Genomic DNA, 27402 nt, shown 5'->3' on the forward strand with positions numbered 1-27402 from the left:
ACCTTTTAATTACAGGGAAATCATTTAGATCTTAATGTATTGTGTATTCCAGTGCTGTGGTGTAAAAACTTATTTTAGTCTGTGCTGATAAAAAATAGCATTATCATTGAACAGTTGGGGTGTATTTGTAAAAAACAAAATCAAAGAAAAATAAATATATTGACAAAAACATGAACTAGAAAGTTTTGATAATATGGTTAATCAAGTAGAAGTGGTGGTCTGAAGAAAGTCTGTTCTTCATGGAAACAGGTAGACTTCTCAGCTATCCTGCTATTCAATAGAAAGATGGAGCCAGGAGTGCTGGCTCATGCCTGTAATCTCAGCACTTTGGAAGGCCGAGGCGGGCGGATCACTTGAGACCAGGAGTTTGAAGCCAGCCTGGCTAACTTGGTTGAAACACCATCTCTACTAAAAATACAAAACACGAGCTGAGCCTGGTGGCAGGTGCCTGCAATCCCAGCTACTCGGGAGGCTGAGGCAAGAGAATTACTTGAACCTGGGAGGTGGAGGTTGCAGTGAGCTGAGATCATGCCATTGCACTCCTGGTTGACAAAGCGAGACAAGAAAGGAAAGGAAGAGAAAGTAAGGGGAGGGGAGAGAAGGGAAGGGATGGGAGGGGAGGGAAGGGGAAAGAGAGAGACATAGAGAGACAGAGAGAGAGTGGGAAGAGAGAGAGACAGAAAGAGAGAGAGAGAGACAGAAAGAGAAAGAGAGAGACAGGAAAGAAAAGTAAAGGGAGGGAGGGAGGGAGGGAGGGAAGAATCCTCTACTGGGCTTCTATTATGAAGCCTGTTTTTAAAATCACTTTTATTGAGACAGCATTTGTGTACAATAAAAATGCACCCATCTTAAGTGTACAGTTCAATGAGTTTTGACAAATCTGTGCATCCATGCAACCCCCACCACAATCGTGATATAGAATATTTCCATCACCTCAGAAAGTTCTCCCATGCCTTTTTGCAGTCAACCCTCCTCTCATGGCCCCAGGAAACCTCTGCTCTGCTCTCTGCCACCATAGATTAGTTTCACCTATTTTAGAATTTCTATAAATGAAAGCATACAGTATGTATTCTTTTCCTCTAGCTTCTTTTGTCTGTTTATTTTAATGCTTATAGAGCAAACTTATGTTTACATGCGTCATAGTTTATGTCTCCTGTGTTAGATAACTGTGGGAAATAATAAAATAATAGGATACAACATGGGTTCATAAATTCTACTTATTATTAGCTATTTTAGATGTCATGGAATGCAAAATGAACGGAGTTTTTAATATGTCTTTTCCCACTTCTGAAAACTTTACTTCATGAAGCACATAGGGACCCTCAGAATAGCATTTTATTTTTTATTTTTATTTTATTTTTATTTTTTGAGACAGAATCTCACTCTGTCACCCAGGCTGGAGTGCAGTGGTATGATCTTGGCTCACTGCAACCTCCACCTCTTGGGTTCAAGCGATTCTCGTGCCTCAGCCTCCCAAGTAGCTGGGACTACAGGCATGCACCACTATTCCTAGCTAATTTTTTATATTTTTAGTACAAATGGAGTTTCACCATGTTGGCCAGGCTGGTCTCAAACTCCTGATCTCAGGTGATCCACCTGCCTCGGCCTTCCAAAGTGCTGGGACTGTAGGCGTGAGCCACCGCACCTGGCAGCATTTCATTTTTGAGATGCCGTTTACAATCTGCCCTGCCCTTTCGCAGAAGTTTAGTTTCTAAAGCCAACCCCAGGATATACCTTGTTTCTAGTCTGGTATCAGCTGAACCATCTTCTGTCACTCAACCCCCTCCACGTCCTCTCCTGACAAAGCCGAGTCCCTTTGGGTTTTATGGAGCTCACCTAACCAGCTCGGCCCAGGCTGTAATGAAAGGGACCAGTGGAGTGTAAATTCCTGCAGGTGCAGGACAAGGGGGTTGAGAGGGCTCTCACACCAGATGTCCCCTCAGCTCGAAGGGCAGAGAATCAGCTTCCAGAGTGTCCAAGTCTCCTGCCACCTGGTCATAGATTCCTCTTGGATCCTGATATGTGTCTTCAGGCCAGCGGAGGTCCCAGGGGCCCTGACAGGCAAAAAGTGGAGTTAGAACCATGGAGAGATGCCCTGTAGGTCTTCATTGAAGATCTGGGGGATACACGCCCCTGCTTAACTTCCCAGAAAAAACTGTTTTAGCTTTTACTAAACCCCCAAAATATACGAAAAAGGAGTGCGTTATAATGAATGCCTATGATGAACTCCATGTGCTTATCGCCTAACTTCAATAATATCAGGCCAGGCACGGTGGCTCATGCCTGTAATTCCAGCACTTTGGGAGGACAAAGCAGGAGGATTTCTTGAGACCAGGAGTTCAAGACCAGCCTGGGCAACATAGTGAGATCCTGTATCTACAAAAAATAATTTTTTTTTCTTAGGGTCTGGCTCTGTCACCCAGGCTGGAGTGCAATGGTTGCTCCCTGCAACCTCCACCTTCTGGGCTCAATCCATCCTCCTACTTCAGCCTCCCAAGTAGCTGGGACTATAGGCATGCACCACCACACCCAGCTAATTTTTGAATTTTTTTTTTTTTTTTTTCAGAGACGAGGCTTCCATTGTTGCCCAGGCTGGTCTTGAACTCCTAAGTTCAATTGATCCACCCGTCTCAGCCTCCCAAAGTGCTGGGATTATAACTGTGAGCCACTGTACCCAGCCTATAAAAAATATTTTTAAAAAAATTAGCTAGGTGTGGTGGTGAGTGCCTATAGTCCTAGATACTCAGGAGGCTGAGGTAAGAGGATCGCTTGAGCCCAGGAGGTCAAGGCTGCAGTGAGCCATGATTATGCCACTGTACTCCAGCCTGGTTGATAGAGTGAGACTATCTCAAAAAAAGAAAAAAGAAAAAACCAGTAGCAACCCTTGGTCAATTGATTTATCTATATTTCTACCTTATTCCCCTCCCACACTAACTGGATTATTTTGAAGCAAGCCCAAGATATCCAATGATTTCATGTTAGAAAAATAATGTAAATGTCAGAAATATAAAACCTTTAGGCTGAGCATGGTGACTCATGCCTGTAATGCTAGCATTTTGGGAGGCCAAGGCATGTGGATCACTTGAGGTCAGGAGTTCAAGACCAGCCTGGACAATGGGCAAAACCCTGTCTCTACTAAGAATACAAAAATTAGCCGGGCGTGATGGTGCATACCTGTAATCCCAGCTACTTGGGAGGCTGAGGCAGGAGAATCGCTTGAACCTGGGAGGCGGTGGTTGCAGTGAGCTGAGATTGTACCACTGCACTCCAGCCTGGGTTACAGAGCGAGCCTCCATCTCAAAAATAAATAAATAAGTAAAATTTAAAAAAATGAAAACTTTAAAAGTCCATGTTATCAGCTATGACAACTATGGAACGTAAGTTATGATTCTATTCTCCTATGAATTTCCAAAACAGCTCCCTAATCATAATAGAAGAGAAAAACAAAACAAAACAAAACAAACAAACCAAAAACATGAAAGGTGGCCCTAACTGGGGATGTGTTTTGTTCTAGGGCTGGGAGAAAATGATTATTTTAGTCCAGCAGACTTTAGAGCAGATTGGCCCGCGCTCCAAATATGGCCTGCCACCTGCTTTTGTTTTTACTGCCCAAGAGCTAAGAATGGTTTTTATTATTTTTCTTTTTTTCTTTTCTTTTCTTTTTTTTTTTGAGACGGAGTCTTAGTCTGTTGCCCAGGCTGAAGTGCAGTGGCGCAATCTTGGCTCACTGCAACCTCTGCCTCCTGGGTTTAAGCAATTATTCTGCCTCAGCCTCCCGAGTAGCTGGGACTACAGGCGCCCGCCACAATGCCCGGTTAACTTTTTGCATTTTTAGTAGAGATAGGATTTCACCACATTGGTCAGGTTGGTCTGAAACTCCTGGTCTTGTCAAGTGATCCACCCGCCTCGGCCTCCCAAAGTGCTGGGATTACAGGCGTGAGCCACCGTGCCTGGCCTGATATTATTGAAGTTAGGCGATAAGCACATGGAGTTCATCATAGGCATTCATTATAACGCACTCCTTTTTCGTATATTTTGGGGGCGTGAGCCACCGTGCCCGGCCCTGTTTTTCATTTTTTAATTGTTGGAGAAAAATGAAAAAAGATAACATTTGTGACAGAAAAATTACATGAAGTTCAAATTACAGTGTCCAAAAATAAAGTTTTGTAGGAACATAGCCACAGTCATTCATTTATGCATCGTCTATGGCTGCTTTTACTTTACAATGGCAGAGTTTGTGTAGAGTTTGAGGAAGACCGTATGTCTCACACAGCCCAAAGCGTTTACTATCTGGTCCTTTTCGGAAAAAGCCTGCAGCCTCCATCGGCGCATCTCTAAAGAGAGCGCATATGGTCCAGCACCATGGACAGCGCTTTGCACCATGCTGGTGAGGAGCTAGGATCTGATAACAGTGCCCTGTATCGGAGGTCGTTCACAGAGACAGAAGGAAATCCTTGGACCAGAGGTGCCAGAGCATCAGCCAAGGCCACACAAGAAATCAGGGGTTCTGTCCCATCTCCCTAACTGTGCAGCAATGGGTGGAGGTTGGCTGGTGGTCAAAGTGCCTGTCTGTTGTTTTTTCCTGTACAGCCACCTCTCTGTCCCTCTCCCATTCTCAGCCCAGTGAACTGAGTGGGGCTGGCCCCTACTCCCTGATCCCATGGCGAACTGACCCGGGCCTCTCCTGTTAGCATATTCCATCCCCTGACTCAGGGATGTGTTCAGCGATGAGAATGTGACCCAAACTAGACCAGTAAGTGTCAGCATTGGGCATTTGGGGCCACTGGAAAACAGGCATTCTCTTTCTTTGAAGATTTCTAATCTTGTAGGATACAAATCTAGATTTTCTAGGAAGATTTTTTCCCTTTCTTTTTTGAAACATGGTCTCTCAGGCTGGAATGCAGTGGCACAATCAGAGCTCACGGCAGCCTCAACTTCCCTGGCTCAGGCGTTCCTCCTACCTCAGCCTCCTGAGTAGCTGGGACCACAGGCATGCACCACTATGCCCAGTTAGTTTTTTAAACTTTTTTTTTTTTGACACAGAGTCTTGCTCTGTTGCCCAGGCTGGAGTGCAGTGGCATGATCTCCGCTCACTGCAACCTCTGCCTCCCAGGTTCAAGCGATTCTCCTGCATCAGCCTCCCAAGTAGCTGGGATTACAAGTGTGTGCCACCACACCCGGATAATTTTTGCACGTTTTGTAGAAACAAGGTTTCACCATGTTAGCCAGACTGGTCTCGAACTCTTGACCTCAGGTAATCCACCCGCCTCGGCCTCCCAGAGTGCTGTGATTACAGGTGTGAGCCACCATGCTCGGCTAAACTGTTCTTTTTTTTTTTTTTTCACGATGGGGTCTTATTATGTTGCCCAGGCTGGTCTCCAACACCTGGGCTCAAGCAATCCACCTGCCTCAGCCTGCTGAGATTAGAGATGTGAGCTGTGACCATGCCTAGCCATAATAGCATTTTTGGGGAGGAAAATTCTGGACCCAGCTGGGCCTGATGACAATTGTATGCCTTGATTTTTCAGTTGAATGGGCCCCCAAATTCTCTCTTTCTCTCCCTTTAATCAGTGGAGTAGATACGGCTAATTATCTAAAATAATTCATGTCTACTTCCTTCCACAGCAGCAGAACTGCAGCAAGACACATCACTGCCAAGCTAGACTATATTTTACAGCCTCCTTTGCCATCAGGTGTGACCATGTGACTCTATTCTCATCAGGGGAGTGAGAGCAGAGTGGTGTGCACCATTTCTGGGCCTGGGCCACAAGGCAAGGTTGTGCCTTCTCCACATTCTTTCACCTTTTCCCATGGGTTGAACCCCCAGTGAAATGGCTCATTCATGTAGACTTGGATGACTAGAGCAGGGCCGCTTGTGTCTGACTGTGAAAAAGAAATAGACTGCCGTCTTTTTTTTCACAGACAGGGTCTTGCTCTGTTGCCCAGACTGGAGTGCAGTGGTGCCATCATGGCTCACTGCAGCCTCCAACTCCTGAGCTCAAGGGATCCTCCTGGCTCAGCCTCCTGAGTAGCTGGGACTACAGGTGCACACCTCCATGCCTGGCTCGTTTAATTTTTTGTAGAGACAAGTCACTATATTGCCCAGGCTTGTCTCAAACTCATGGGCTCAAGCGATCTTCCTGCCTTGACCTCCCAAAGTGTTGGGATTACAGGCATGAACCATCATGCCCAGCCAACTGTCTTCTTTAAACCACTGGATCATGGTCAGGCCTCTTTGTTACAGCAGCTAGCTGGCCCTAACTAATACAAGCAGTAGGAGGTAGGCTCCCAGCACTAGCCAGGAAGGATGGCTGCTGATGCAAAGCTCCTCACCATCTGCACTTCATCGTAGAGGGGTCCCCAGGCTCCAGACGGGGGGTACGTTCTTTCTACCTCATCATACAAGTGCCCAGGGAAGGCCATATCCTCATCTTCACCTGTGAAACCTGGAGTTAAGAGTGGAAGGGAGACATGATCAAGGCACCCAGTCCAGGCGTCAGGGGTACCTCTGAGTGGGGTCCTAACTCACCTTGGGAATAAGACACCTCCTCCTGTGTCGGGGGCAGCTGGGGGCTCAAGTCCCTCAGGGAGCGGTAATACAGCTCTGCCTCTGTTGTGCTGACCTGTTCCCCACACGCAAAACAGACAAAGCCCTTTCCATCCTCTGACCCCACGGTCCCAGGAACGGCAATGATCAACCTGATGCTAACGGCAGGGTTTCAGTCGCCATCGGTGCCCTGACTGTGGGGTCTCCAGGGCCACCCCCACTCACCGTGGAGCTCCGAGTGTCCTGCTCTCCTGTCCACTGGCTCTCCTCATATTTGTTCCTGACTGGGTCCTCCGACCTTCCAGGATGGAGGTGTGGAGGGCAGTGGAGTGCTGCCCCCTGCCACCCATCTCCCCCAAACCTCCTCCCTCAGAGCCTTCTTTACAGAAAAATATCCCCACTTACTCTGCCTCTGTCTTCCCTGAGACGCCCGAAGGAAATAGGAATGAAGGGCTCAGTGACCCCATACAAGCCCCTCCCCTGGCCCCAGGAAGTTCCCCATCACCCTCAGGTCTCCACCCCCGCAGGGAAGGTCTCTCCTCACCCTCAGCAAGACGCCTGAGTCTCCGCTGCCAGAGGAACCCCTGACACAGGAGGCACTGGAGAGGAGCAGAAGTCCCCCAAGACCGAGCAGCACAGGCAGCAGGGGCAGCCCCGAGGGTCCTAGGGTTGGAAGATACCCCTCAGTGAATCCCAGACAACAGGCTGTAGGCCAGGAGTGTGTCTCCCCGAGAAAGCCTACCCCTGACCAAGTCCCTCCCCCAGGGTCAGAGAAACAGATGGGGAGGGGTCTCTGTGCCCAACCCTTCTGCCACCCAAGGGCAGGTGGCTTCTTAAGTCAAGCCATTAACAAAACGTCCTCCCTTTGCTTGAACTCTGCAAACTCAGAACTGAACTCCGGACTCAGGAGGGAGCTTCAGCTCCTTAGCTGGGCACTGAAGACTTTCTGTGGTCCAGCCTCTTCCAACGCCTCCAGCCATGTCCACCGAACTTAGACCCTGGCACTGGACTGTCCAGCCACACAAACCAAACCAACCACTAGCTGTTTCCGGAATCACTGAAGCAAATTCACACCTTAGAGCTTTGGAATAGCTAAGTGTTTGTCCTCAAATGTCCTTTCTTCTCAAGCCAACTTCTGTTTTCCTTTCAAATTCCATCTCAAGGTCAGGCGCTGCGGCACATGCGTGTAATCCCAGCACGTTGGGAGGTCAAGGTGGGAGGATCACTTGAGCCTAGGAGCTCAAGACCAGCCTAGGCAACATAGCAAGGCCACTTCTTTTTTTTTTTTTTTTTGAGACGGAGTCTCGCTCTGTCGCCCAGGCTGGAGTGCAGTGGCCGGATCTCAGCTCACTGCAAGCTCCGCCTCCCGGGTTCACGCCATTCTCCTGCCTCAGCTTCCCGAGTAGCTGGGACTACAGGCGCCCGCCACGTCGCCCGGCTAGTTTTTTGTATTTTTTAGTAGAGACGGGGTTTCACCGTGTTAGCCAGGATGGTCTCGATCTCCTGACCTCATGATCCGCCCGTCTCGGCCTCCCAAAGTGCTGGGATTACAGGCTTGAGCCACCGCGCCCGGTCCAAGGCCACTTCTTTACAAAAAATTTAAAAGTTTAGCAGCATGGTGGTGCATGTCTATAGTCCCAGCTACTCGGGAGACTGAGGCAGGAGGATTGCTTGAGCCCGGTAAGTCAAGGCTCCAGTGAGCTATGGTAGCACCACTGCACTCCAGCCTGGGTGGCAGAGCAAGACCCTGTCTCTGGAAAAAAAAAAAAAAAAAATCCCATCTCAAGGACTTCTTTATTTTATTTTTTAATTAAGATAGAGTTAGCTGGGCGTGGTGGCTCATATCTATAATCCCAGCACTCTGGAAAGCCGATGCAGGTGAATTACAAGGTCAGGAGTTCAAAACCAGCCTGGCCAACATGGTGAAACCCCGTCTTTACTAAAATACAAAAAATTAGCCAGGTGTGGTGGCAGGCATCTGTAGTCCCAGCTACTCGGGAGGCTGAGGCAGGGAAATCACTTGAACCAGGGAGGCGGAGATTACAGTGAGCCGAGATCACACCACTGCACTGCAGCCTGGGTGACAGAGTGAGACTCTATCTCGAAAAAAAAAAAAAAGAGTTTCAATCTGTCACCCAGACTGGAGTGCAGTGGCACAATCTTGGCTCACTGCAACCTCCACCTCCCAGGTTCGAGTGATTCTTCTCCCTCAGCCTCCCAAGTAGCTGGGACTACAGGTGCATGCCACCACACCCAGCTAACGTTTTGCTTTTTATTTTTAGTAGGGACGGGGTTTCGCCATGTTGGACAGACTGGTCTTGAACTCCTAGGCTCAAGTGATCTGCCCACCTCAGCCTCCCAAAGTGCTGGGATTATAGGTGTGAACCACCATGCCTGGCCTCAAATGACTTCTTTCCACTAACTTCCATCCCAGTCAGTATCAGGCTGACTTGGCTGCTGTATCCCTGAGGACAAGTCTGAATCCCTCTAAGTAGGCATCTGTTAGGTGGCTATTTCCCCTATCTTCTACTAACAGCACTTTTTTCCCCTGGGGAGAACAGCCACTCCCCACTCTCAGTCTTGGGCTCAGGCAGGACTCCATAGTGGGCACATGGCCTGGCCTGAACAATAAGAGTCTCCATTCCTCTCTCCACAGTGATTGTTTAGACACAGGCATTTGACCCAACATGTGTTTTTAACAAAACATTTAGGACAATTCTACTAGCTATCAAGAAGACAGAGGTTGGGGAGGGCTTCTCTGCCCCTCTCATTGAAGAAACTCAGAAAGAAGCCACCACAGATGAAGGCAAAGTTGAGAGAGTGAAAAACAGATCGCTGGTGAGATTTTTGAGCACCTGAAAGTGGCCACACTTGGAAGTTTTCATTTCATGTACCAAGTCTTTTTGTTTTTCCCTTGAGACAGGGTCTCACTCTATTGCCCAGGCTGGAGTGCAGTGACGTGATCTCGGCTCATTGAAGCCTCAACCTCCTGGGCTCAAGAAATCCTCCCACATCAGCCTCCTGAGTAGCTGGGACTTCAAGTGTGCACCACCACGCCTGGCTAATTTTTTTGTTTTTGTTTTATAGAGATGGGGTTTCACCATGTTGCCCAGGTTTGTCTCCAATGCCTGGGTTCAAGTGATCTACCTGCCTCAGCCTCCCAAAGTGCCAGGATTATAGGCATGAGCCACTGTGCCCAGCCAAGTCATTCTTTTATGTGTTGACAAGACAGCTGTATTTCTGTCACTTGCAACCTTTTTCTCAGGCTCTGAAGGGGATTGTTTGCCAAACGGTTGCAATCCTCTCCTGGTAGTCACATCCTTGAGTGCAGGGCCTTTCCACACTGACTCTGTGTTGAGCCATGTGACTTGTTTTGTGCAATGAGACAATAGCAACTGTGACAGAATCAGCTAGTAAATTGGAATGTACTCTCTTGCTGCTTTTGACCCCTGTGACCACCTTCATGTGAAAAAGTCAAGAAGAGACACATGCCCAGTTATCTCCATTGTTCCAACCAAGAGACCAGATGACCATCAGACATGTGGGAAGGGGGCAACCCTAGACCACCCAGTCCAGTGGAGCTGCCAGCTGACTGCAGAGATTACTTAAGCCAGTCCAGACCAGCACCGTTCTGCCAGACTCTTAGAATCATGAGAAAGAATGTTGCTATAAGCACCCATGTTTGGGGTGGTTTGTTATACAGCAAATGCTAACTGATGCAGGCTTCTTACAGGACATGGAGTGAGCTAATTTTTTCAGAATTAAACTAAATTTGGAAGAGAGAAAAATTTATCACTCCAGGCAAGACAAAGATCAAAGAAAAAAAAGTGACCAGATGCAGTGGCTCACCTCTGTAATCCCAGCACTTTGGGAGGCTGAGGTGGGCAAATCACGAGGTCAGGAGTTAGAGACCATCTGGCTAACACGGTGAAACCCCATTTATACTGAAAATACAAAAAATTAGCTGGCTGTGGTGGCACATGCCTGTAGTCCCAGCTACTCAGGAGGCTGAAGCAAGAGAAGAAACTGGGAGGTGGAGATTGCAGGGAGCCGAGATGGCACCACTGCACTCCAGCCTGGGCGACAGAGCAAGACTCGGTCTCAAAAAAAAAAAAAAAAGCCGGGTGCTGTGGCCCATGCCTGTAGTCCTATAATCCCAGCACTTTGGGAAGCTGAGATGGGCAGATCACTTGAGATCAGGAGTTTGAGACCAGCCTGGTCAACATGGCGAAACCCCACCCCTACTAAAAAAGTACAACAATTAACCAGGTGTGGTGGCGGGTGCCTGTAATCCCAGCAACTTGGGAGGCTGAGGCAAAAGAATCACTTGAACCTGGGAGGTGGAAGTTTCAGTGAGCCAAGATTTTGCCACTGCACTACAACCTGGGCAACAGAACAAGACTATGTCTCAAAAAAAAAAAAAAAAAAAAGAAAGAAAGAAAGTAAAAAGAGGAAGCTCTAAGGGGTCTGCAAGTCTGCAGGGAGAGAACTCAGTCTTTTTTTGTGTGTGTGTGAAATAGGGTCTCCCTCTGTTCCCAAGGCTGGAGTGCAGTGGCTCAGTCATAGCTCACTGCATCCTCCAACTTCTGGGCTTACATAATCCTCCCACCTCAGCCTTCTGAGTAGTCGGGACTACAGGCACATGCCACCACAGCCAGCTATTTTTTATTTTTGCAAAGATGGAGTCTCACCATGTTGCCCAGGCTGCTCTCAACTCCTGGGCTCAAGTGATCACGTGCCTTGACCTCCCAAAGGCGTGAGCCACTGAGTTTGGCCAGAACTAAGTTGTTAAGCAGCTGTGACTACGAGCAGAGCAGGTAGGGTCAAAGACAAGGAGGTTCCATCCTTTAGGGAGACGGGAGGGATCAGCGGACAGAGGACTTGCCTGCAGGCGGCTCTGTGGGCAGCTGGTCTTCAGGTTCTCCAGAAGGCTGGTCCAGACCTGGGGAGTGGATATAGAGATTGCAACTTAACACTACGTTGGTGAGCTGAGATTGTACCACTGTACTCCAACCTGGTTGACAAAGCAAGACTCCATCCGCCTGCCTCAGCCTCCCAAAGTGCTGGGATTACAGCCTGAGCCACTGTACCCAGATAATTTTTTTTTCCCGAGACAGAGTCTTGCTCTGTCACCCAGGCTGGAGTGCAGTGGCGCAATCTCGGCTCTCTGCAACCTCCATCGCTCAGGTTCAAGCAATTCTCCTGCCTCAGCCTCCCAAGTAGCTGGGACTACAGGTGCCCGCCACCACACCCGGCTAACTTTTTTAGCAGAAATAGGGTTTCACCATGTTGGCCAGGCTGGTCTCGAACTCCTGACCTTGTGATTCACCCACCTCGGCCTTCCAGAGTGCTGGGATTACAGGCATGAGCTGCTGTGCCTGGCCAATTTTTTTATTTTTTATTTTATTTTATTTTTTAAAGAGACAGAGTCTCACTCTGTGGCCCAGGCTGGAGTGTAATGGCATGATCATAGCTCACTGCAGCCTCGACCTCCTGGGTTCAAGCTATCCTCCTGCCTCAGACTCCTGACTAGCTGGGACTACAGGCATGCACCACCATGCCTGGCCCAAAAATTAATTGTTGATGAGCACTTTCGGTGTACAAGATCCTTTTCACTTGAATTATCAATTTGTTGAGTTAACAAAAAAGACTTTGGGCTCTTGATCCCTTAATAGAAGTATAAGTTCTAAAGCAAAGGAGACAAGTGTCATACTTTATGTTTTAGTGTTCAAAGGGAAGACAAGAATGGGGTGGGGGGAAGAGCAGAGAAGATTGTAGAGATGAGAAAGTGTCCTTCCTCACATCGAGAAAAAGCCTGCTCTGTCAGGAAGAGGAAAACAGAAAGAAGAAGCTTGCAGCCGGGAGTGGTGGCTCATGCCTGTAATCCCAGCACTTTGGGAGACTGAGGCAGGTGGATCACCTGAGGTAAGGAGTTTGAGACCAGCCTGGCGAACATGGTGAAACCCCGTCTCTACCAAAAATACAAAAATTAGCCAGGTGTGGTGGCATGCACCTATAATCCCAGCTACTTGGAAGGCTAAGGCGGGAGAATCACTTGAACCTGGGAGGCAGAGGTTGCAGTGAACGGAGATCATGCCACTGTACTCCAGCCTGAGTGACAGAGCAAGATTCCGTCGCACAAAAAAAAAAAAGAAAAGAAAAGAAAAGAAGGGGGAAAAAAACAAAAGAAAGAAAGAAAGAAAAAAGAAAGAAAAAGAAACTGAGCCACAAAGATCTATGCTATATATTATATATTTTTAGAAAGTGAGACACTTGCCTATGGTCACACAACTAGGAGGTAGCAGAGAGGGGATTTGAACCCAAGCTTCTCTGAACCAGGCTCTGTAAGGATTAACCATTACAATACTGTACCTATCAGAATTGTAACATATGCAAGGAATTTGTCCTTCTCATCCGACTTGCTGAATTTATTGGAATAAAGTCATTCATAATATTCCCTAATTATCCTCTTAATGTCTGTGGAGTCTGTGGTAACATCCCTTCTTCCAGTCCTGTTATTGGTAACTTGTATCATCTCTCTCTCTTTTTTTTTTTGTGTGTGTATTTTTTTAGTAGAGACGGGGTTTCACCGTGTTAGCCAGGATGGTCTCGATCTCCTGACCTCGTGATCCACCCGTCTCGGCCTCCCAAAGTGCTGGGATTACAGGCTTGAGCCACCGCGCCCGGCTCTCTTTTTTTGTCTTAATCTGCTTTATAAATGTTACTGATTTTTTTTCAAATAACCAGCTTCCGGTTTCATTGATTTTCTCAATTGTTTTTCTGTTTTCTAATTCATTCATTTCTGCTCTTACCATTATTATTTTCTTCTTTTTACTTTGGGTTTAATTTGTTCTTTTATTAGTTTCTTTCTTTCTTTCTTTCTTTTTTCTTTTTATTTGAGATGGAGTTTTTGCTCTTGTTGCTCAGGCTGGAGTGCAATGGCATGATCTCCGCTCACTGCAACCTCTGTCTCCCAGGTTCAAGCGATTCTTTTGCCTCAGCCTCCCAAGTAACTGGGATTACAGGCATGTGCCACCACACCCGGCTAATTTTGTATTTTCAGTAGAGACAGGGTTTTTCCTTGTTGGTCAGGCTGGTCTCGAACTCCCAACATTAGGTGATCCACCCACCTTGGTCTCCCAAAGTGCTGGGATTACAGGCGTGAGCCATGCTTTCTTAAGATGAAAACTTAGAATATGCATTTGAGGTTATTCTCAAGAAAAAAAAAAAAAACTAGATCACCTGAGGTCGGGAGTTCGAGACCAGCCTGGCCAACATGGTGAACTCCCATCTCTACTAAAAATACAAAAAATTAGCCAGGCATGGTGGCGCATGCCTGTAATTCCAGCTACTTGGGAGGCTGAAGCAGGAAAATTGCTCAAACCCGGGAGGCGGAGGTTGCAGTGAGCTGAGACGGCACCATTGCACTCCAGCCTGGGCAACAAGAACAAAACTGTGTCTCAAAACAAAAACAAACAAACAAAAAATGGCCAAGCATGGTGGCTCACGCCTGTAATCTCAGCACTTTGGGAGGCCAGGGCAGGTGGATCACCTGAGGTCAGGAGTTCAAGACCAGGCTGGCCAACATGGTGAAACCCCATCTCTACTAAAAATACTAAAATTAGCCAGGTGTGGTGGCACATGCCTGTAATCCCAGCTACTTAGGAGGCTGAGGCAGGAGAATTGCTTGAGCCAGGGAGGCGGAGGTTGTAGTGAGCCAAGATCACGCCACTGCACTCCAGCCTGGGTGACAGAGCGAGACGCCATCTCAAAAGTGAAAAATAAGGCCAGGCGTGGTGGCTCAGCCCTATAATTCCAGCACTTTGGGAGGCCGAGGCAGGTGGATCATGAGGTCAGGAGTTCGAGACCAGCCTGACCAACATGGTGAAACCCCGTCTCTATTAAAGATAAAAAATTAGCTAGGCATGGTGGCACATGCCTGTAATTCCAGTTACTCGGAAGGCTGAGGCAAGAGAATCGCTTGAACCCGGGAGATGAAGGTTGCAGTGAGCCAAGATCGTACCATTTTACTCCAGCCTGGGCAACAAGAGTGAAACTCCGTTTCAAAAAAATAAAATAAATAACTAAAATAAGCACTTAATGCTATACATTTCCCTCTAAGTAGTGCTTTAACTGCAACCTCAAATTTTTATATGTTTTCATTTTCATTTAATTCAAACTGTTTTCTAATTTCCCTTGGTCATTAATCACATTCAGACAGTATGGGTTGTGGTTAACGGCTGGTCTCAAGTTCATCTGCCCGAGTTTCAGTCTTGTCTTTATCTTTTACTAGCTGTGTGACCTTGGACAATTTGCTTAACAGCTCTAGGCCTCAGTAACTCATCATAAAAAGGGAATTGTATTGACTTCACTGTACTACCCTACACATCTTCTGAGGCACACTCCAACATGCCCAAGCCTTCCTTCCCACCTGGGGTAGTGATGGGAAGCTGGGTCCCCTTGTCAGCCAGTCCACTGTCTCCCAAGGCATTGCTGGCCAGCAGCCAGACCTTGTATCGTGTAGAAGGCTGCAGACCAGTCAGTGTGAAGGTGGTGGCCTGGGATGGTAGGACATCCACATAGTGGAACCCTGGAGTCCCCAGGGCCTCATACCTGCAGGACAGGGGGGATAGTAAGTTCAGGGAAGTGCCCCAGCCCATTGGCTGCCTCCCCTTCCTTCCTGCCTCGACAAGGACCCACCTGATGCAGAACCTCTGTGGCAGGCCCCCATCAAAGCCAGGCTTCCACTCCAGCTCCACAGAGTGTGGGGTCAGACTCACAACCTTTAATCCTGATGGAGGGTCAGGGCGGCCTATGGGGAGAAAGATGGGAAAGCAGTCAGAGGATACAAAAGAATCCCAGAAGATTCTGTCCAAGTTTTCCCTAGGAATGATTTTAAATATACAATCGCTTCTCATTGTTCATGGTATAGTCATGTTCTATAAGGTCACTGTGAACACTCCTCTGGCAAACACCAAACTGTTCCTAAAATCCCAGTACTTTGTGAGACCAAGGCTGGAGGATTGCTTGAGCCCAGAAGTTCGAGACCAGCCTGGGCAACGTAGCAAGACCCTGTCTCAAATTAAACATTACAATTAAAAATAATTTAAAAAAGAAGTAAGTGAAAACAAAACCAAAAGAAACAGCAAAAAAAATTCAAGACCAAATGGTTGCTTCTATGGAAAATGAAGGTTACGTTTCTTTCTTTTTTCTTTCTGTCTTTTTTTTAAGATAGAGTTTCACTCTTATTGCCCAGGCTGGAGTGTAGTGGTGCAATCTTGGCTCACTGCAAACTCTGCCTCCTGGGTTCAAGCAATTCTCCTGCCTCAGTCTCCCGAGTAGCTGGATTACAGGTGCCCGCCACCATGCCCAGCTAATTTTTTGTATTTTTAGTAAAGACGAGGTTTCACCATGTTGGCCAGGCTTGTCTCGAACTCCTGACCTCAGGTGATCCATCCGCCTTGGCCTCCCAAAGTGCTAGTAGTACAGGCATGAGCCACTGCGCCTGGCTTGGTTAGGTTTCTTTTCTTCTTCTTTGAGATGGAGTCTTGCTCTGTCGCCCAGGCTGGAGTGCAGTAGCCCGATCTCAGCTCACTGTAACCTCCACCTCCCAGGTTCAACAATTCTCCTACCTCAGCCTCCCGAGTAATGGGATTACAAGTGCGCGCCACCACGCCCAGCTATTTTTTTTTTTTTTTTTTTTTTAGTAGAGACAGGGTTTCACCATACTGGTCAGGCTGGTCTGAAACTCCTGACCTTGTGATCTGCCCACCTTAGACTCCCAAAGTGCTAGGATTACAGGTGTGAGCCATCACGCCTGGCTAATCCTAGTATTTTCATACCACTGTTAGGAAGAGAAAGAATTCTGTTTCCTCTGGGAATTCTAACAGACCACTATGAGGGCCCTTAGAATAAAGCCAACACAGAGGTATGCAGACATAACAATGGAGAGGGCTGGGTGTGATGACTCACACCTGTAATCCCACCACTTTGGGAGGCTGAGGCAGGCACATTACCTGAAGTCAGGAGATCAGCCTGGCCAACATGGTGAAACCCCGTCTCTACTAGAAATACAAAAATTAGCTGGGGGTGGTGGCAGGCGCCTGTAATCTCAGCTACTTGGTAGGCTAAGGTGAGAGAATCGCTTGAATCCAGGAGGCAGAGGCTGCAATGAGCCAAGATTGTGCCATTGCACTACAGCCTGGGTGACAAGAGTAAAGCTCTGTTTCAACAAAAACAAAGAATGGAGAGTTGCTGATGACAGCTGAACTGGGCTCCAGAAACTCCTGAAAATCCATTTTTCAGTTACTTGAGCTAGTAAGTACCCCCTCTCCATCTTTTTTTTCTTTTCTTTTCTTTTTCTTTTGCCTTTGTTGTGGGTCTCCCTGAAGATCCAGTCTCCACTACGATTTTCAGGGCAGGCAAAAACTCCAGCCTCATACATACACATATTCTCAGGTTTCAGAAACATGGGCAACCCAGGGCCAATCAGGGATGTGGGAATGGATCCAAGGAGCACCCCCTCCCCGACACCCTCACAGCCCCTCCATACTGATGCTGACGAGTTGAATGTTGGTTTGGTCCGAGCCTAGGGGGTTGGTGGCTGTGCATGTGAAGAGGGCGTAATCCTGGGCTGCAGACACATTGGCAATGGTCAGGAGGCTGCTGTGGACACCACCCTGGTGGTATGTGTGCTCCGTGTACCTAGAGAGAAGGTAGGGCACCACTCACCCTTTCATTCACCCAACCACTTATGCTTGAAATCATCTATACAGACATCCATTCATTTAACCATCTGCCTATCTATCCATTCATCCATTAATCTTTTCATCCACTCATCCATTCACTCACTCATTTCTCCACGCATTCATCTTCCTTCTCTGCACCCTTCTCTGCAGGGACTCAGGGAGGGGAAATGGGGCTGGAGGTCCAGACCTGGGGCTGGAGTGCTGCCTGGCTGGGCCTGGGCTCACCTGGGATCTTGGAGATCCAGAGGGACCCCATTTTTGGTCCAAGTGAAAATGATGTTGGGGACACCTCGGGCACGGCAGTGGAGGGTGGCAGAACTGGTGCTGTCTCCAGCTGCAGCCACCTTAGTTAGGGGAGTGGGGTGCTCCACCTGGGGGGCAACTGGGAGGGGATGGGAGGTCAACATGAGCTATGTGGGAGACAGGAGGGTTGTGGGTTCAGTGGCAGGTCTTAAAGTCAGGTGTTTGGGTGATACCCACATCTGACAACAAGACGGACCAGCCCTCGTGCTGGAGGCGCCACCCCGTTGTCCACGATGCACTGGTAAGCACCAGCCTGGGCCAGTTTGGCCTGGTGAATCCGCAGGCGTCCCGTGGGTCCCTTGGATATCTTCTCCATGTCATCCAGGCTCTGGTCCTCTTCATCTTCTCCCTGGAGGCCCGAGTCAAGAATTGGCCTCCCAGTCTAGCCCCAGATCCATCACTGCCCAAACTGTCCCTTTTGTAGCCTCATTCTCCTAGACACAATCACCCTCTACAGAGGTACTGAAGGAAAAAATAATAATAATTCTCCTGTCATCCACCTATCCATTTACCCAATCCATCTTTTTATCCACCAATCCAGGCAACCACCTACCCATCCATTCACCCAATCACTTATGCTTGGAACCATCTATCCATCCATCCATTCATTTATGCATCTGCTTATCTATCTTTTCATCCATTTATCTTTCCATCCACTCATCGGTTTACTCACTCATTCCTCCACCCATTTGTCTTCTTTCTCTGCACCGATGTATCCACCCTTGTAGCTCTCCACTCATTCACACAACTATTCACTCATGCTTGCACACCCATAAATACATGCATCTGTTCAGACATTTACCCAGCTACCTATTTATTCATCTCTCCATTGATCTTTCCACCCATCCATCCATCAATTCATCCATCATCCTTCCATAGATATCTTTCCTCTGCTGGTGTATCCATCCATCCATCTACCCTCTATCTATCCACTGATTTTTCTGCTTCAATCATATTCTCACTCACCCACTCACCCATTTATCCATCCTTTCACTTGTCCATCTGTTCCTCCATCCACTCACTCATTCATCCACCTGTTCATCCACTTACCTACCTATCGACCCATCTATCCATCTACCCACCCACTCACCTGACTGTCTACGATTCATCCATCCATTCATTTTGCCACCAACAGTTATTCGTTCTGGGAGCATGCCCTGACGAGTATATAGTTATACAGGATCATACAGATGTACGTGGTCCCCACTCCCAAGGAACTCACAGTCAAGAAACCACAACCCTTTGACCCCACCTCCATTCACCAAAGGCTGGGTCCTCACCAGTCTCTCCCAGCTGAACATGCCTGGGAGAATGGGATTGGCATCAACAGTGCAGACTATATCCACAGAACCCCCAACGTTCACCTCAGTGGGGTCCTGGAGGGCACGGATGGTGGGAGCATCTGGTGGAAGGCAGAGGCTTGGGGAAGGCACTTGGGACCAGATAGGTCTCCGTGGGAGAGGGCCCCAGGTGGGAGGGATGTCTTAGGGGTTCCAGGAAAGTTAGAGAAGTAGACAGAATCTGTCCTTAATACGAAAGAGTTGGAGGAGAGTTCTCAAGGTTAGTGAGGTTGTCTCCACCCTCCACTATGCCTCTGTGATAATTAGAGTGGGTTGGGTGGGCTTCCAGAATTGTGCGGGGGGTGGGGGGCTTCTACAATGGGCTCCCATTCCTGACGGGAGCAGCTTCCGTGTCTAGGTGGGCGCCCTCTCTGGGCAGAGATTCCACACTGGGTCTCTCTAGTGGAAGGGGTTCTGCAGTGGGCGTGGTTACACCGCGGCGGGGACTTCCAGAGCCAGAGCGGGAGGGTTCCAGGATGGGTGGCTATCCCCGGGTGGGAGGAGCTCCCACAATGAGGAGACTCCACACTGGGCAAGGTTCCTTGGGTGGGGGTGGTTTCCATGGTGGGCGGGACTCACAGTGCACGTTCAATCGCAGCAGCGCTTCCGCGGTACCCTCGGAGTTCTGGCAGTGCAGCTGATAGAGGCCGTCATCCGCGCGGGTCACATTCCACAGATGCAGAGCCCCGCTGGACAGGATGCGATGCCGGGGGCCGCCCGCTGGGGAAGGCCAGAATAAAGGACCTGGCAGGCCCTCCCATTCCCGGGACCCCTCCCCATGCCCACTTCCCTCACCTGGACTGAGGCGATAGCCGCGGAAGGTCCAGTTGAAGGCCTCGGGGGCGGGGTTAGCGGACACGGACACTGGCAGCAACGCCTCGCCCTGCTCCACCGCGGTCACCACCATCACCTGCTCCCCCAGGAACTCTGGACGGTCTTCAGAGGGGGCGCCGCAGGGAGTCAAGATTGTTGTCAAGGTCAGGATCAAGGACAGATTGGAGATCAGGCGCAGGTTCAAGGGTTAAAGTTGGGGGATCGCGACAGGGTTTAAGGTTGTGGACAAGGTAACAAGTTCAGAACTGAATTCAGGGGTGAAGTTCGGGATAGAAATTAGAATACAGTTTAGGAAAAGAGTAGAAGCCAGCATCAGGCTGAAGGATGGAAAGAGGGGTCATGATAGGGATCAGGGTTAGGAGAGAAGACAAAGGCAATATGGGAGTGGACGGGATAGGATTTGGCCCAGGACCGCTGGTCAGGACGAAGGTAGGGAGTTTCAAGTTTCAGGATGGGGTTAATGATAGAGTGATAGTGTCAAAGCAAAGACCCAGGCCAGGCTCAGTGGCTCACGCCTATACTCCCAGAACTTTGGGAGGCCAAGGCAGGAGGATCACTTGAGTCAAGGTGTTCAAGATCAGCCTGGGCAACTTAGAGAGATACCATCTCTATTTAAAATTAAAAGTACAAAAAATCAGCCTAGTGTAGTGGGACGCGCCTGTAATCCCAGCACTTTGGGAGGCCAAGGCAGGAGGATTGCTTGCGCCCAGGGGTTCAAGACCAGCCTGGGCAACATAGTGAGGCCCTGTTGCTACAAAAAAATTAAAATAAACTAGCCAAAAGTGGTAGTGCACACCTGTAGTTTCAGCTACTCAGGAGGCTGAGGTAGGATCACTTGAGCTCAGAAGTTGGAGGCTGCAGTGAGCTATGATTGCGCCACTGCATTGCAGCCTGAGTGACAGAGGGAGACTCCATCAAAAAAAGAAAGAGAGGCAGAGAGAGAAAGAGAGAGGAAGGAAGGAAGGAAGGAAGGAAGGAAGGAAGGAAGGAAGGAAGGAGGCCAGGCGTGGTGGCTCACACCTGTAATCCCAGCACTTTGGGAGGCCAAGGCGGGCGGATCACCAGGTCAGGAGATTGAGACCATCTTGGCTAACAGGGTGAAACCCCGTCTCTACCAAAACTACAAAAATAAAATTAGCCGGGCATGGTGGCAGGCGACTGTAGTCCCAGCTACTCCGGAGGCTGAGGCAGGAGAATGGCGTGAACCATGGGAGGCGGAGCTTGCAGTGAGCCGAGATCGCGCCACTGCACTCCAGCCTGGGTGACAGAGCCAGACTCTGTCAAAAAAAAAAAAAAAAAAGAGGGGGGGGAAGACGCAAGGAGTAGGTTAGGGTCAGGAAGGCATCAAGAGGACCTTTCAGGCCGGGGCACATACACAGCACGTTGAGGCGATAGAAGGAGCTCACGGTTTCGCGGAGCTCGGCGCTGTGGGCGCGGCAGGTCACGCGTTGGCCATGATCGCGAGATGACACTTGCAGAAGGACGCTCCTGGCCGCGGCGGAGCCTCTGAACGGGGCTCTCCGGGGCGGGGCGGCCAAGCCCTCCAGCCTGTGGACACGGGGTGAGGCCAGGGCTGCGAGCAGAGCCAGAGGCTGGAGAGGGGCTAGGCGGGGGCGGGGGCGGGACACGCGTGGAGGGGGCGAGGCCAGAGAGGGGCGGGGTCACTCGCACTCCCACCTCTCGCCTTCCTTGTCCCAGGACAAGTTGACCGGCGGGTTGCTGCTAACGCTGATGCATGTCAAGTTTAAGGCGTCCCCGGGGCGCAGTGCGGATGCGTTGGCCAGGATCGTCACGTTAGTTGGGGGAACTGGGAGAGGGGGTTGGAGGAGCGAGACTCAGACGTTAGGGGCGGCCTGGTCTGCGTCCATCCCGCCTGCACCCCAGGCTCCGTCCAGTCTCGGGTCCCCCACCCCGCCCCCGCAGGCACCCCTCGAGTCCAGGGTTCGCTGGGTCCCTGCCCCACCTGGCTCTGTCCCCCACCCCGTCCTGCCCCCGCCGAGTTCGCCCCCGGGCCTCAGCCGTGCGCGCCCTCACACTGCACCGCCAGCTGCGTGGACGCGCTGAGCTGGCCAGCCTTGCACGTGAACTTGGCCTGGTTGTCCGACGGCCCTGTGACCAGCACCAGTTCTCGGGAGAAGGTGCTCCCAGATTTCTCCACGTTGCCGAGCTGCATGCGCCGCGGCTCCTGCGGCAGCCGCGACTCAGTCACGGTGCGCGAGTCCTGTGGACCGGGAGTGACTGGGGGCCGCAGGCAGCCCTGCCGCTTCCACCAACCCCCAACGCCCACACCCTGCCCACTGGGTTGGTGCCGCCAGCCCAGACAAAGCCTTTTGGTGATAGGAAAAACACCCCCATCAGCGCCACCCCCCTAGGGCAAAGCAGTGGGGAGTGGAACTGAGTGACCCCCGCCCTGGAGTCTCTCCCGCCTCCCTAGGTCCCTGCGCACTGCAGTTTTGGGGATCTGAATCCGCCTTCTGTACCACACCCAACCCCCGCTCAGCCTCTGCAGCCACCTGCAGGCCCTCAGCGTACTCCTCAAAATCTATTTCTGCTCTGTTTACTCGACACCACGTGCAGGAAACTCCCTTGAAATTCCCAGGCCTTTCCCAGAATGCCTCAGTTCCTTTTCTTAAAATTCCCACTGTCCCCAAAGATTTCCTTTGAAATTTTCCTTAATTCCAGTGTCTTTCCATAGATTACTTTCTTTTTTGTTGTTGTTGCTGCTGCACAAATTAAACTTTCCATAGATTCTGAATCTTTCCTGATATTATAATATCTTATAATCCCAGTCTTTTAACAGATTCCTTTATATTGCCCAGATTCTCAGCACTTCCCCAGAATTCCATCCTATTAAAATGAAATTCCATTGTCATTTCTATAATTCCTAGTCTTCCCCCCAAAATTTTCAACTAGCTCCCTAACTTCCCAGGATTTTCCTAGAATTAGGCTTCTCTTTCATTTTAATGAAATTTCATTTTCTTACCTCCAAATCCCAAGAATTAGATTTAATACTAATGAATTTTCAATAGTCTGTGGAATTATTAGCTTTTCTCCAAATTTTCTTTTTCTTTTTTTCTGGGATTCAAGTCTTTCCCTAAAATTCCTGACATTTCACCTGAATTCCTAGATTTTTCACTAGAATTTTCCATAATTTTAACGAAATTACCTTTTCTCTAGAATACCTAATCTTGATTCAGAATTCCAATTTTTATCCTAGAATTCTCACTGTTTCTCCAGAATTTTCCTAGGATCCCATTTAATTCTCTTTTTTTTTTTTTTTTTTTGTTGAGACGGAGTCTCGCTCTGTCGCCCAGGCTGGAGTGCAGTGGCCGGATCTCAGCTCACTGCAAGCTCCGCCTCCCGGGTTTACGCCATTCTCTCGCCTCAGCCTCCTGAGTAGCTGGGACTACAGGCGCCCGCCATCTCGCCCGGCTAATTTTTTGCATTTTTTTAGTAGAGACGGGGTTTCACCGTGTTAGCCAGGATGGTCTCGATCTCCTGACCTCGTGATCCGCCCGTCTCGGCCTCCCAAAGTGCTGGGATTACAGGCTTGAGCCACCGCGCCCGGCCTGATTCCATTTAATTCTCATGGCATTTGTGTCTTTCCCGATTCCCTGCCAAACCTCAGAATCTCTAGTATTTTTCAAGAAATTTAATCTTTTTCCAAGATTGCCCAAGATTCTGAAGGAGAGAAGGGGGCCTGGTCCTTCCCCCACATTCCTGGCCTCCCCCATAGCCCTGGCACGGCACCAACCTTGTACCATGTGAGGGAGGGCTCTGGGTTGCCCCCGATGGCCAAACACACCAGCCTCACCCGGGTCCCAGCCCGGAGCTTCTGCCCCTCTGGGGCACCCTCAATCCACAGTTTCTGGGCGGGATCTGAGAGGAGAGGCAGGAAGAGTGACTTTTTCTCCGGGCTGGGTCCTGAGGCTTGGGGCATTGCTGGGCAAGGGCAGACACTCACATTTTATGTTCAGAGTGAGCGACTTCTTGAAGGTCTCCTTGGTGAAGGCTTCACTGAAGGCCTCACATGTGAGGGTCAGACCGTTGTCCTCCCGCCGCGCCAGGAATGTCAGGTTGGACATGGAGATGTAACCACCATGCAGTCCCTGGTAGGGAGTGAGCTTCAGATGTGGGGACTGCAGCACCCCCATCCATCGTGCTGGAGGCCTGAGTCCATCCCAGTCCCCAGCAGGGACACATGAGCCATCTCTACCTCCCCGTCTGTTGGACCCATGGTCCTCAAGGAGAAAGCCCCCAGGCTGCTGTACCCATCCCCTTCCCAATCCACGAGTTATGTCCTCAGCATCCCCCATGCTCAGACCCAGGAGCCTGGCCCAGGCCTCACATCCATGATCGTCTCCTCCATGGGCAGCAGCTGCCGCCAGCCCAGCCACCATCGTAGCAGGACCCGTGGGCGACTGGACTTGCTGATACAGGAGAGTGTCACGTTCTTGTTCTCAACCTGGGATGCAGATCCCAGGATAGTAATGGCACTAGGGGGAACTGCAGGGACAGAGACGGAACACACTAAGCTGGGCTGAATTTCTCACAGACCAGCCCAGACAGAACAACAGGACTAAAGACAGATGCTGAGGTCTTTGGCGTCCAGTAGGCATAATTTGGGGGCACACACAGATGGTTCTCTGAGGCACAGACTGACAGGTGGGCAGCTGGCACCAGGACTCACAGGTGACCTGCAGCGTGATGCTGCGCTCCTGGGTCCCTGCAGATACGCTGTTATGGGCCTCGCAGCTGAGCCGCGCTCCATGGTCTTCTGGCCTCACGGTCATCACCAGCACACTGCGGGCCACGGCCTGGGTGTGCTCTGTGCCCCACGCTGTGGACACCGGCTGGCCATTCTGGAGACAGGGACAGGCCTGGGCCAGCTCAGAACCAGCTCCCGGCCCCCGCTCTCCCCACAGTTCCCATGCCCGCGTCTGCCCTCACCTTCAGCCACTGCAGTGTGGCTAAGGGATTCCCCCCTTGGGCCACGCATGGCAGCTCCAAACTCTGTCCTGCCCGCACGTGCCCCTCATCCAAGCCTGGCCACTCGATGACAGGGTGTCCTGGAGGGACTGGGGGATATCAGTCACTCAATGGGCCTGGAGTAGCCCCACAACCTGGTTTTGAACCCCCATGTTTCTCTGAGTGTGTGAATTTCCATAATCCCTGTGATTCCCTTACACCCCCCAGTGCCTGCTCCCCATCCTCAGCGCCCTAGTTGGCCCAGTTCTCCACTTACACAGAACATTCACGGTGAATGAGGCCTTGATGGGGGCCTCCAGTGCTGGGCTAGACGCCTCACAGACCAGCAACTGCCCATTATCCGAGCTCTGGGGTGTCACCCTAGGATGAGAATTCACGGTTCTGGAGTCAGATCCATCATCCGAAGTTTGGGGAGTCACGGAGAAGAGGTGGGGATGCCACCTCTGGTCCCCACACCTGGTCTAAGTCCCCATGCCAATCTCCTCTGGGATCCAGGGTTTCATGGGAGAGATTCTGGGAGTGAGCAGCGAGAACTGGAGCCTTGAGAGACCCACATCTGATCAAAACTTTAGTGCCTGGGACTCTGGAACTGAGGTTCCCATGAAGTTTATTTGTTTATTTGTTTGTCTTTTGAGACAGAATTTGGCTCTGTCGCCCAGGCTGGAGTGCAGTGGTGCGATCTCAGCTCACTGCAACTTCCACTTCTTGGGTTCAAACGATTCTCCTGCCTCAGCCCCCTGACGAGCTGGGAGTATAGGCATGCGCCACCACACCAGGCTAATTTTTGTATTTTTAGTGAAAACAGGGTTTCACCATGTTGACCCAGTTGATCTTGAACTCCTGACCTCAGGTGATCCACCCATCTTAGCCTCCCAAAGCATTGGGATTACAGGCATGAGCCACCGCCCCTGTTCCCCGTGAAGAAGCTTTGAGAGTCAGCTTTGACAGTTCCCCATGAAGAAGCACTGGGTCGCAGATGTTCATACCTAGCCCAAGCTTCATGCTTGCATCCCTGGGGTCTGTGGTCCCCATGGGGAAAATTAGGGGTCATGGCTGGGGGGTTTTTTCAGTTTCCACACCTGGCTGTGGCCTCCACAGTGAAGAGCTTCTGCTGGGAGCCCTCGTTCATGTTTGCAGAGATGTCGGATATTGTCTGTCCATCTTGGGGCAACAAGAGGGCTAGAGGGGTTCTGGGCTCCCCACAAGATAGATTCTGGGGAGCAGGGCCTGGAAGTCCTCAGGGTGGATGTGATGCCCCCTCCCTCCTGGTTCTAGGGGAAAAGGGCCTGGGGCACAGCTGCATCCCCTTCCGACTTTCTCGACTGCCTGAAGGCTGCAATCTTCAGTGCTGGGTCGTGGGCCTCCCCACTCCTCTCAACTCGTTGCTGGGTTGTACCATGCACCCCATCCCTCAGCTTCTCATGTCTGCACCAGCGCTACTGCCCATATCTCTATCTGGTCCTCAGCCTTGTGCTGGATGCCGCCTCCTCAATGTGCCCTCCCATCCACCGAGTCCCACACTGGCCTCAGCATCTCCCCACACCTTCTCCTGGGTCCCCATCCCAGGGATGACATCTTTTCTGGGGCCATTAGGAGGGCACTGGTCAGGAACACACACCCTTCCCACTCCAGAGGCTTCATGCTGCCCCCTGCCACCCACTTCACCCTCACTCACTCAGGAGAATGGTGATGTCAGGTGCTGGCTTCGCATCCCCAGACAAACAGCTGACCACATACTCTTGCCCAGCTACCCAGGTGACCATGGTGCCTGCCTCTGGGGTCAGGTGGAGCAGCTTGGGAGGAACTGGTGAGAAGGGTCTGGGGTAAACTTCCAGCACTGAGAAGGATTTGAAGATTGGAGCTCCGTACCGAGGGTCTGGGAGAGGAGAGGCTGGGGGCTTGGACTCCTGGGTCCTGGGGGTCTGTCACCCATACCCAGGACGGAGAGGATCACTCTGGGAGACACGAGCTCGGGCCCCATCTCGGAGCGGCCGACCTGGCACTCATACTCCGCGTCATCGCTGAGGTCACAGGCCTCGATGTGCAGGTGGAATTCACCTGCAGGGGGAGCCGGAGGTCAGAGTTGCAGCTTCGGCTGGTGGCTGAGGGTCTCAGGCTCTGATCCCTTACCTCTAGCAGGGTCCCCTTCCAGGCGGTACCTCGGGAAGCCTGGGATCCTGGGGTCAGGGCCCAGGAGCAGCCCATCTTTGGCCCACTGCACCGCACTGCCAGGGGTGCTGACCCCACACCGCAGCTCCACCGACGCCCCCTCCACCACTGTCAGGTTTTCAGGCAGGGCCCAGAAGCCCCGGGGGATGGAGGCAGGAATCGCCAACTGTGCCAGGCCTGGGGACACAGCAGGGTGCCAGGAAAGGGCAGAGGGTTTGTCTAGGGAAGGTAAGTGGGAAATGGGGGCCACTTGGCCCTGGGTACAAGGCTGGGATCCCACTCACCTTCAGTCAGCAGCCCCAGGAGCAGGAGAGGAGCCTTGAGCATCGTCCCCAGGGCCATCACAGGTCCCCCTACTGTTACCCCCACAGTGCCCGCAGCCAGCCACCTGTGTCTGTCTGGCTCTCTCTGGGTCCCTCTCTCTGTGTCTCTGCCATCTGCTTTTCTTTTTATCTCTCTTTCCATTACTCCC

At 50.6% G+C, this 27402-nt stretch overlaps 1 protein-coding gene across 1 annotated transcript; it reads right to left on the bottom strand.

Annotated features, from left to right (window-relative positions):
• Positions 1 to 1596: 1596 nt before the first annotated feature.
• On the bottom strand, positions 1597 to 27402 carry NPHS1 (NPHS1 adhesion molecule, nephrin). The gene is given in 30 exon segments (XM_033225825.1): positions 1597 to 2054; positions 6334 to 6446; positions 6530 to 6623; positions 6773 to 6845; positions 6953 to 6977; positions 7092 to 7133; positions 7136 to 7210; positions 11433 to 11489; positions 14979 to 15160; positions 15248 to 15359; positions 17100 to 17251; positions 17521 to 17677; positions 17776 to 17947; positions 18879 to 19000; positions 19518 to 19658; positions 19734 to 19874; positions 21148 to 21320; positions 21450 to 21579; positions 21807 to 21993; positions 23527 to 23651; positions 23737 to 23881; positions 24121 to 24278; positions 24463 to 24634; positions 24723 to 24850; positions 25018 to 25121; positions 25841 to 25922; positions 26437 to 26565; positions 26697 to 26819; positions 26892 to 27107; positions 27215 to 27402. Coding segments are annotated over 30 exon segments (3843 nt in total). The 5' UTR covers positions 27396 to 27402; the 3' UTR covers positions 1597 to 1922.

Source organism: Trachypithecus francoisi, unplaced genomic scaffold (genome assembly GCF_009764315.1).
Source record: "Trachypithecus francoisi isolate TF-2019V2 unplaced genomic scaffold, Tfra_2.0 Lachesis_group12, whole genome shotgun sequence".
NCBI classification, from domain to species: domain Eukaryota; kingdom Metazoa; phylum Chordata; class Mammalia; order Primates; family Cercopithecidae; genus Trachypithecus; species Trachypithecus francoisi.